The sequence below is a fragment of the Danio aesculapii genome, chromosome 18 (genome assembly GCF_903798145.1).
Source record: "Danio aesculapii chromosome 18, fDanAes4.1, whole genome shotgun sequence".
In the NCBI taxonomy this organism is placed as follows: domain Eukaryota; kingdom Metazoa; phylum Chordata; class Actinopteri; order Cypriniformes; family Danionidae; genus Danio; species Danio aesculapii.
In genome coordinates this window covers 23,353,800-23,364,719 of record NC_079452.1, presented here as the reverse complement: position 1 = coordinate 23,364,719, position 10,920 = coordinate 23,353,800, and the positions used below count along the sequence as shown (strand labels likewise).

Genomic DNA, 10,920 nt, shown 5'->3' with positions numbered 1-10,920 from the left:
CAGCAGCACTGCAATCCAGCCAATTTCTGCATGTTGGTTTGATAAGCATCCTCTGGGTCTCGCTGCACCACCGAGGGCTTCCCATGTGTGACTTCATAAAATTTGCCTCTTACAAATAAGGCTTTGATCTCCTGTAAGTAATACAGATTTAACCCAATATTTCAAGCTATATTAGCCAGACGGTAATAGCTGCTGACGTTCTGCTTGTTGTGAATGTGTAGTTGAGGAGAGGAGATGCTCAGCCAGTCGTCCGTCTCTGAGCGCTAAAGAAGCAAAGACCTGTTAAAACACGCTCTGTAATGGATTAAACGCGGCATGTTTTTACCTGCTGTGTAATTGGTGTATTAAAATGTCAAGTGACTGCACTGAATGTAATATCACCTCATCAGCTCAGCCGATATAAACTTCATGCACTGATCGTCATCCGTCAGAAGGCAGGATCACCAGAACCCTTCTGAATTCTAGCGCTTTCAGAGCAGAGATCAGCGGCTGATGTTTTCAGGAGATCACGCACGACCGCCAGCGAGTTTGTGTTTGTGTTTAAGACGACACGTGGCCAACGAAAAGCAGCAGTAAAAACCCTTAAATCAGTTAAAGCACGAGAGATTCTGCACAGCAAAAGACAGAAGTTGCTGGGATTGATCAGAGCACACACACCCACACACACACACACACACACACACACACACACACAGAGAGAGAGTATCCAGGGCTAGAGTGTGTCTTGTGCCGGGCTGCATTGATTTAATGCATTACTCAAACTGCTGGAGAGAGAGAGAGAGTGTGTGTGTGTGTGTGTGTGTGTGTGTGTGTGTTTGAGAGAGAGAGGTAGAGTCTCTCCTGACTGCATTAAGAGCCTCCAGCCTTTGTGATTCCTTTTGATCAAATCTCTGAGAGAGACGCGTGTCGTGCCCTCTTCCAGCCAGCTGTGAGGGACCGGCCCGCACCCGTGGGGGAGGAGTGTGTGTGTGTGTGTGTGTGTGTGTGGGTGTGTGTGAGTGAGAGGGAAAGAGAGGTGTGTATGTGTGTGAGGGTAAGAGGTGAGTGTGTATATGTGTGTGTGACGGGGGAAGAGAGAGAGAGAGAGATGAGTGTGTGTGTGCTGGACAGAGAGAGAGAGAGAGAGAGAGAGAGAGTTGTGTGTGTGTGTGTGTAGGAGAGAGGGAGGAAGAGATCTCCTAAGGTGAGAGAGATACGGCGGGTAGGAGGGTCTCATTCCTCTCCCCAGCTCCCAGTTCCAGCACACACACTCCTGCTGGACGCTCACACACACACTCACAGGGCCTGAGGACGAGCGCTGCGTTTGCAGACTGCAGGAGAAAGTGTGTGTGTTGTGAGTGATGGATCTCTGCTGTAGGATCTAGAACTTGTACGGACAGGAGCCGCTGGAATGGCAAACTCAGAGACGCTGGAAACTTCCGTCTGAGCAAGATGTCTGAGGTAAGAAGTTTGTTTTTCTTCTCAAAAGTCAGAAGTGTTCCTCAGAGAGAGCCGAGAGGGACACAGCGGAGAGTAGGAGCTGAGCACACACTGCTGCGCTGAGACACGGAGCTTTTAAAAGAGCTGTGCTTATTTTGTGAGCCTCGAGCTTTGTAGCTTGTGTGTGTGTGTGTGTGTGTGTGTGTGTATTGGTTTTTGGGACACAATATAAAGTTATACTTGAAAAGGAAAGAGAAAAATTGCAGGTAAGCTCTTGTGTATTAAACTTTACTGTGTGTAGAGAAGGGTGTGTAAAATATGAGTTTTCACAAGAGTGTGTGTGAGTGTGTGTGTGTTTGTTACTCGTTCGCTGGAATGTAATTCTATACAGCAGTAATTCTCCGCCACGGCTGAAACAGCGGATATCTGTGAGTGTTCGTACCGCTTGTTTAAGCTGAAGAGCGGAGCAGCAAATGAGTCTTCTAGAGGCGCAGAGATGTTATTGATCAGCGGGACTCGGAGGGTGTTTTCCCACTCTCTGCCTTTGTGCCGATGGAGACGAGTTAGTGTCCCAAAGTGGGACTGAGACCCGACTCTGGGCGGGCAAACACAGCTAATGGCCTTGGGGCGTGAAAGCTGTGTGTGTGTGTGTGTGTGTGTGTGTGTGTGTGTGTGTGTGTGTGTGCTGGCTTCATTAAGCTCATGTTGATCTGTCATTGTTGTTTGCCGCTACAGGCCCGTGTTCAGAGATCTGACAGTAAACTCTGTTAGCGACTCCTCCAGCGCTGCTTTTACTCATACGCTGCTGATTTTCTCTCTTCATATATTCGCACATTCACACACTACATTATTGTGGTCTTTGTTGAAATACTACTTTGTGCAGTTAGTTAAACTATTATTCCTCTGGTCTTTTACGATATTCTGGGGAAAAACATTTACTGAGGAGCGCTGGGTTAGAGAGTTACACATTTCACATTGTAAAAACATATATTTAAACACATAAACTTAGGAATTAAGGAATATTAACATGTTTTCTGTTTTTACAATTGTCAGAAAAATACCAAAATCTGAGATGATGTATCATTGCTGCAGCGTATTTCAGTGAAGTCTAACCATCGCTCATAAAGCTTAATTTAATTAACCTGAATTTACATTTGATGAGACACAGAATTAAATCTCTCGTTTGCAGAATGAAATATTACATTTAAATCGATTTAGACATTGAAGATTTAAAAAGTTTGACTCAATGCATCAGATCAGTGGTTTTTGAAATATCTTTGCGTAGGCTTGTGTGTGCCGATTTGCTTGATAAATATAGGAAAAGACTGATGGTGTGGTTTTCTTTGCTCTTTCTTTATTGTTAAATATATCTGAGTTGTGTATTTGTGTCAGTATTTATTCAGACATTTGTAGATATATTGAGGTCCAGTGTATCATTCAGTGTGAGTCAATACATCTATTATAGCACGACACATTAAAAATAAATAAAGAATCATTTTTAAGTTTAAAATTAAATCAACATTTGGCATTTTCATCTAAAGTCAGCAGAGTCATGAAAATAAAAACTGATGTGTTCATGCAGATACACATGTACATGTTTATAAAATGTGTGTGTGCACGTACATGGGGAGAAAGAAGGACAAATAAGAAATGTGAATTTATTTAAGCTCAGAGACGGTATTATGGTGTGTGTGTTTTTGACAGGCTATTTGCTGCACGGTGGTGAACTGCAACTGTGACAGTTTTAAACCTGGTAAACTAAGGCGGCGACTCTGTGAACACTGTAGGCACGGCTGGGTCGCTCATGGTGAGTTTCACATGCTCTACAATATTATATTACACACAAATGTTACCCACACAACATAAAATCAGACTTTTACCGTATATTTACAGGACATGGTTTACTGGCCCCTTTTTTGCCTCTCCTGCTTTGTGCAGCAGTTTACAGAAATACTCAGTGTTCAATCCACATCAAGCTTAATTGATCAATAATAATCATTACTTTAAAAAATAAATAAAACAACTATATATTTTCTGTGAAGAATTCGTTGCAGTGTAGCACTGACAATAGAAACGATTGGGAAAGATTTGTAAATGTGAATTGTTGCATTAAAATTACTTTAACAAGAGTTAAACAGTGTGCTCATTTAGATGTTTCTAACCCTTCTTACTAACCGGTTTCCATGAAATATAATACCTACTAAAGACAAAAATGTATTCTATTTATTCCACTGAATATGAATCCTTATAACATGTGCGTGCTTTCTGTAGAAAATGTGGCATGAGTCTAAAGATTGTTGTGTGGTAGTAATTGGCATCGTCACAAATACTGATGGTTGAGCTTAACATGAAATAAATATTCCTTTAAAATATTTAAAGACAATAAATCTGTTCATTCTTTGTTATTCAGAATTTAAATGTATTTTGTCTTCAAAATGAAATATGGGTATGTTTATGGCCCAGGATATATGTGATCGTAATCGTCCACCTTTGTAGATGATAATCATTAATAATGCATTGTTAAAGTTCTCAGCCATGCACCATGGCAAATGTACAGAAAAAGACCTTTATTCTAGTACATTTGCAATGCCCAGAAAAGAAATATCCTAATAATAATGCAAATGTAGATGCTAAATCCTACAAAGAAAGATGCATTCAGAAATGAATGACAAAAATGCTTTCATCAAACACACTGAGATGCTCTGCTGGTTTCTGCACGTGTGATGTTAACTGCTTTCTGTTGTGTTAAATTGCAGCTCTGAGCAAGCTGAAGGTTCATCACATGTACCAGGGAAGCCAGGTGGAGATCGTTCACTCCAATGTGGTATTTGATATCTGTAGTCTGATGCTTTACGGGACGCAGGCGATTCCAGTGCGTCTGAAGATCTTGCTGGACCGACTCTTCAGCGTCCTTAAGCAAGAGGAGGTTATTCAGATCCTCAATGCACTGGACTGGACTCTGCAGGACTACATCCGCGGATACGTCCTGCAGGTCAGATGCTTTTTCTTTCACTGCACTAATTTGAGATGTATAATTACAGATTTGTCACACTTTACCTAAAAAAATAACCAGAGGAGAGCCACTGAGATTTCTGCCTTCGGTTTGCTTATCAAGTATTCAGGTGCTTGAATTAAATTCATGGTAGTTCCTCTGGTGGTGAATGTAAAGTTAAAGCCTCTTCAGACCTCCAGATGAATGCTGTATGATGAAATATTTAATCTGGTTACAACACGAAGCTGCTGCATGACTTTCAAAGCCTGCTGGCACTCAAGAGTAATTACAGGCGGACTGAAAGAGTTGCCCGACTCGCCTCTGATCTCTCCCCTCCCCTCCCACTCCGACAGGGAAACCCACATCATCTAAATGAAGAAAAATTACGCTACAGAATGAATCGCTCTGCTGCAGTAATTAGACCTCTCAAGTCCACACATATTAGATGTATGGACGACTGGTTTTTCAGTAGCTGTGTCAATCTGTCAGAAGTCATGGAGTAATTTAGGGTCCAAGTGCTGAACATTTGTTGCTTTAATATTCATGACCCAATGACATTCCTTGTGTGTGTGTGTGTGTGTGTGTCCAGGACGTGGCCGGTAAGGTGTTGGACCGCTGGGCAATAATGACCTTTGAAGAGGAGATTGTCACGCTTCAGCAGTTCCTCCGATTCGGGGAGACCAAGTCCATCGTGGAGCTCATGGCCCTGCAGGATAAGGAGGGACAGGCTGTTGTCGTCTCCACCACCAAGACCAATTCTGACATCCGCAGCTTTATCGAGAGCAGCACGCAGCGCTCTGTACGGCTGCCTGCTAAAGCGGACGCTCCCGGCTGCAGTAACGGGCACCATTTCGAGACGCTGGTCAACAGTATGGCGCTCATGTTGCCGCTGCAGCTCATGAACTCGGTGCCCGCGCCTCTGCTGAGCTGCAGTACCGACTCTGACCACCAGGAGGTGCAAAACAGGCACGAAGCTTCAGAAATAAGCCTGGACAGTGTTTCGCCATTCGAGTCTGGCCCCGTGAGAACAGACGTGCTGCTGAACAACGAATCTCCAAAGATGGAGTCGGAAGAGTATAATGTGAGCGGAAACTCCTCTCCGTCCACGAACTGCACACCCTCCGTCCACTCCGAAATCACACACCTGTCTCCGGAGAGCAAGATCCGCTGTGCAGAGAAGAGCGGATCGCTGAAGAAGGGCCGTGTGTTCTGCAGCGCCTGCGAGAAAACCTTCTATGATAAAGGCACGCTGAAGATCCACTATAACGCGGTTCACCTGAAAATCAAACACAAGTGCACCATCGAGGGCTGCAATATGGTGTTCAGCTCCTTACGCAGCCGGAACCGGCACAGCGCCAACCCCAACCCGCGGCTGCACATGCCAATGAACCGCAACAATCGTGACAAAGACCTGCGGGGCGGCCTGAGCCCGGGCCCAGAGGACGGGCAGGAGGACGAGAAGAGAGAGTTCATTCCCATCCCGGAGAGCCGCACCGTCTCCAGTTTCATCATTCGCAATTCCGAGCCCAAACTGCACGGCTCGCTGTCCGGCCTGAGCCAGAGTGGCATCCTCTTTCCCAACCTGAAGACAGTGCAGCCAGTGCTGCCCTTTTACCGCAGCCTGGTGACCCCGGCCGAACTGGCACACACACCGGGCAACCTGCCCTCCCTGCCGTTGCTGTCCTCCTCGGTGCCCGCAGGCTCCAGACACATGCAGACGGACACGGTGCCCAAGAAGAAATCTCGCAAGTCCAGCATGCCAATCAAAATCGAGAAAGATGAGCTGGCAGAGGAGGGCGTGTCCGAAGAAGAGACTCCGCCCCTCAGCCCATGCACAGAAAACTGTGGCGTCAGCAGGGCAGGCCGTGAGGATGGCGAGAATCTTCTCCAGGCCGCTGTGGACACCCAGGATACTCAGTGGCACAAGCTGACCCATGAGGACAGTTGCATCGTCTCACCATCCTCTCCTTCTATCTTTCACATTAAACAGAACAGCGGAAAGGAGGAGTCCTTAAAATGTGAAGAGCCAGCATGCAGTTCCCGCCCGGAGCCCTGCAGCCACTGGCCAGCCCATTTCACACACTGCAGTGAAAACTGTGCAGACGGCGGCAGTGACCCCGAGAGCGTGGGTCTGGATGATAAAGAAGAGCTGTCGCACCCGTGTGAGATCTGCTGTAAGACATTTAAAAACCCTTACAGTGTGAAAATGCATTATCGCAATGTGCATTTAAAGGAGATGCACATGTGCACTGTGGACGGCTGCAATGCTGCGTTTCCATCCCGCCGCAGCAGAGACCGGTAAGATGGTTATGTTTGAGGGAAATTAATTTGTGAGCAATACATTACACAAAACTGTGTGTAGAAAGCACATGGCAGTGGGTGTGTGTGTGTGTGTGTGTGTGTGTGTGTGTGTGTTGATGCTTCTTTATACATGCATAGAGTTAGAAAGAAAAACTTGTTGGTGTTCTCTTCAAACGTCTTTGCTTTTAATTCTCTAGACACAGTGCAAACCTGAATCTGCACCACAGGCTGTTGACCAAAGATCATTCAGGAACATCTCTCCGCAGAGAGCCTCCAGATCTGCTTCACCAAACGCCCCTGGGTCAGACGTCCGGCATCCTGAAGGGCAGCCAGCGCACGGGTCTGGTGTTCCCCATGAGTAAATCCCTGGAGCCAGCAGAGGGTGGTGTGGAAAACGAGGCAGTGTTGGACCTGAGCACCCGTGGGAGCAGCCAGTCGTCCTGGGACTCGGGCAGCGATGAAGGGCTCCCCCTGGAGGATAGTGAGGAGAGCTGTGACGGGCCGGCCGCATCTCCCAGCCTCCAGCAGTCCCACAGCTCCTCCATCACCTGCCACATCTGTCAGAAAGTTTACAGCAACAAAGGCACATTCAGGGCTCACTACAAAACGGTGCACCTCCGCCTGCTCCACAAGTGCAAAATCCCAGGCTGTGACACCACGTTCTCTTCTGTTCGGAGCCGCAACCGCCACAGTCAGAACCCAAATCTACACCGTAACCTTGCAGGGAATATTTCCCTCAAGCAGGAGTAGGATTCTCCTAAATATACATAGTCAGCGGTTCACTGTAATAATTGGGGCTCATGAGCACTCTGGTCTTTGTACTGCACAATCAAGCACAACTGGAAGGACACAATCATATTTATAACGAACCCTGATGTTGTTTACCTTTCTAATGTTAAGAAATGTTTTTTCATCTCTGATGTTATATCTACTTGAGAAACTTTACATATATTTATTGAATTTTTTAAGAGCAGAAGCGAAAGACAGATGCCTAAAATGACTGAAGAAACTACACAGACAATCAAGAACATCGAGAAAACAAAATGACCTTGAGAGATCCTTAAATTAATCAGTGCTGTTATACAGTATGCTTAGTCGTGCGTTTTTAAAAAATCCAAAGCCGCATAAAAATCATGTCTGGTTTTCCTTCTCTGCACTTATTCACTGAGATACACGTGTTTCAACAGCAGGAGACTGAGAGAGAGAACTGATACAGCATTGTAGAGTGATAAAGATGGAGATGTAGGAAAGATACAGATGGAGATGAAGGAATGCGAAAGAGAGAGGTAGGAATGAGTCTCTGATGTGGGCGAGACTCTCGTTATCATGTGTTGCAGTGAAAGTTCTGGCATATGTGTGTGTTTGCTTGCTCTTCAGTTTTTTTAATTGCAAAAAGAAAACAATCAGTGGTCAATAGATTGTGTTGATGTTCCAATCAATATGCCCTTAAAAGAGGCTGTTGTGCTTATGAGTAAGTTATTGTGTTAGTGTAAGTTGTATGTTTTTGGGTCAAGCACTTGCGGTGTTCAATGTCTTATTTATCTTCATATCTGGATGGAGTCGGTCATGCCTCCGTCACCTACACACTAAAGGTGAAAAAAAAGGTTTGTCGTGATAAAACGCATCTGTTTGGTTTAACGTTTGCAATCAAAATACTGAATCCTGGAGATAGTAGTGTAATCTGCCGTATTGTCTGAATCATTTCAATCAGATGTTTTTTACAAAAAGGCTATTTCTTATTAAATTGATTTGCATCTGCCGCTGTCGTGCTTGGCCCCTGAATCGCTGCTTATATTACTATTGTTGATCTTGTTGTGGAGACCAAAGATTCTTGATTCAGGATGTGTGCAAATCAGCAGAAGAATCAGACGACACATGGACAAATCAGAGTCGTCTGACAATGCTTTCACACAGGTTGCTCTAAAGACGATTGAGTTTTGTAATGTGTGCTTTATCATGTGCATGGGGTTTGAGTAAAACAGTGAAGGCTTAGACTGAGGTCAGCAAATGAAGACTGATGCTCTTAAAGCACAAACCTGTGGACATGTATTCCTTTATCTTTGCTTTACCTGCAAAATCTTTTGTACTCTTCCCCTACACCACAAGTGTATGCTGAAATGTGATGAGCAGGGTTATCAGGATTATAAAACTAGTCTAACCCTAACCCACAATCATTTATTTGTCTTCAGTGAAATCATTTTCCACTGTTAATAAACTATTTAAAAATACCACTGAATGCCTACTTGTATACAAGAACAGTGAAAAATTAAATATGCATGATGTTGTTGTTTCTAAGCTAAGGCTTAACATTCAGGTGCAGACTGTATAAAACAGTGTACCATCTACAAATTTAGAAATCAAACTGCACCTAAAAATGTCCAGAAGTTGTTTGATTTTTTTAATCTGTTATTAATTCACACACTGGCTTTACTCTGCACAGGAACACATGTGGAAATATCCTGATCACAGATTACATTTACCATTTTCAGTATTTCAGGCAAAATTATGCTGTTTCCATTGTTCCTCCTAGATCACAGCATTTGTTATAACATGTCAGTCTGATACAGAACTCTTGCCATAGTGGATAGAAGAGTAAAAGATTTATAGTAAAGAAAAAGTTACACATACAAACACGACTGAATTTTCAAGCATATTTAACCTGATGAGTGAAATTGTTCTTTCTAGGCTGAACAAATAGCACAATTACAAAAAAGATTATCATCATCATCACCAAATGCAAAACCCAAGTCCATCAAATGACTATTTCTTGCATCGTGTCTCTTGTACACATCAGTAAAGCAGTTCCTCATTCCTTTGAACAAATTGCAAATTCTTCTGTACATCCAATGCAAATGATGATGTGCAGTTCTCTGATGTTTCCGGCATGATCAGTTACTCATGTCATGTTGATCAAAATGTATTATTTTGGTCTCTGTTGAATATTCTCACCCCCCACAACATCTATTCATGTGTTCATGGTATAAGTGTTTACATGCAAAATGGCTGAACGAGTTGTCATAATCCATTTCTCTAGGGCATTTCTATTAGACTTTGTTCTAAATCTGTCTAGACTTGGTACATTACTCCCCGGTGAATCTTGACTTTTTCTAATATAGGTGCATCTCAAAGAAGGTTGCCCTATGTTCACATTTCTACTTTACAGTTTTTCTCAATTGCTTTGGCTCAATTCTTGATTGACATTTTTATTTTTCAAAACAATAAGTGTAGATCTCTGAACAATTAGCTTACTGTTCACTTCAGAGTGACATTTCTTATTGATTTAAGCAAATAGCAAATGCTTTGGCACATGTGTGGAAACAGTGTCTTTAGTTTGACCAAAAATTAAATGCAAATGGCTTGTTGATCAAAACTGAGGAGTCAGTTCTCATTTAAACTGTCAAACTATGGAATAAAATCACTGTGATAAATATTTCGTGCATAAATAAAATTCACGCATCCGTAATTATAAAATCATAAAGGAAAACAGAGGGTACTTGTAATTTTCCGAGGGTACAATTCCAAAATCTGCGATTAGAACAGACTCAGATACGACATTTTCTTAGTCTGTTTGTATATGACTGATGAATTTACGATGGGTGTACTTTACAAACACCAAATACAGTTTCACCACGGACACGACAACCTGATTACGAGTACGAATCAAACAGCGACACTCCACTGTCAAAATGACGTCACCGCTGCCACAGGCATTAATAAACAAGCGAGAGTCATCGATCACAACGGCACGCCTGCTGGATACTCGAGCTCCACACACACCGTCTCAGGTAAGATTTCTGTTATTCCCTCTTTGAGAAATGTCCGTCATGAGCTGTAATAAAGGTGAAGACTTAATGAGGTCCATTTTCACAGTTTTTTTTGGACATTTTACAGAATCAAAATGAAGAACGGGCCAAGGATAGTGAGCACAATGTAAGTTAACATTACAGGCAGCAAGCGCAGAGTTTCTCAGGGAATCACTTAACAGTGTTTAACTATAACATGACATCTGTTGATTAAGAAACCTTTCTTAAAGCCAGATTAATAGACCATTGATCTATTATGTATTGAAGATATCAGCAAAAGGCAAGTTTAATATTTCGGGGTTTGTGCTTACCAGAGATGTGTAATGTTAAACATTTTTGAGACTATGAATCAAAATAAATATTAAATATGTTAATTATGTGACCCCGGACCACAAAAGCAGACAT

General features: G+C 43.2%; 1 protein-coding gene across 1 annotated transcript; it reads left to right on the top strand.

Annotated features, from left to right (window-relative positions):
* The first annotated feature begins 833 nt into the window (after nucleotides 1-833).
* Nucleotides 834-8,948, top strand: bnc1 (basonuclin 1). Its single transcript, XM_056478412.1, has 5 exons — nucleotides 834-1,440; nucleotides 3,124-3,226; nucleotides 4,176-4,411; nucleotides 5,001-6,709; nucleotides 6,910-8,948. The coding sequence occupies exons 1-5, from the start codon at nucleotides 1,432-1,434 to the stop codon at nucleotides 7,460-7,462; spliced, it is 2,610 nt and encodes an 869-aa protein (XP_056334387.1). The 5' UTR covers nucleotides 834-1,431; the 3' UTR covers nucleotides 7,463-8,948.
* Nucleotides 8,949-10,920: the final 1,972 nt, after the last annotated feature.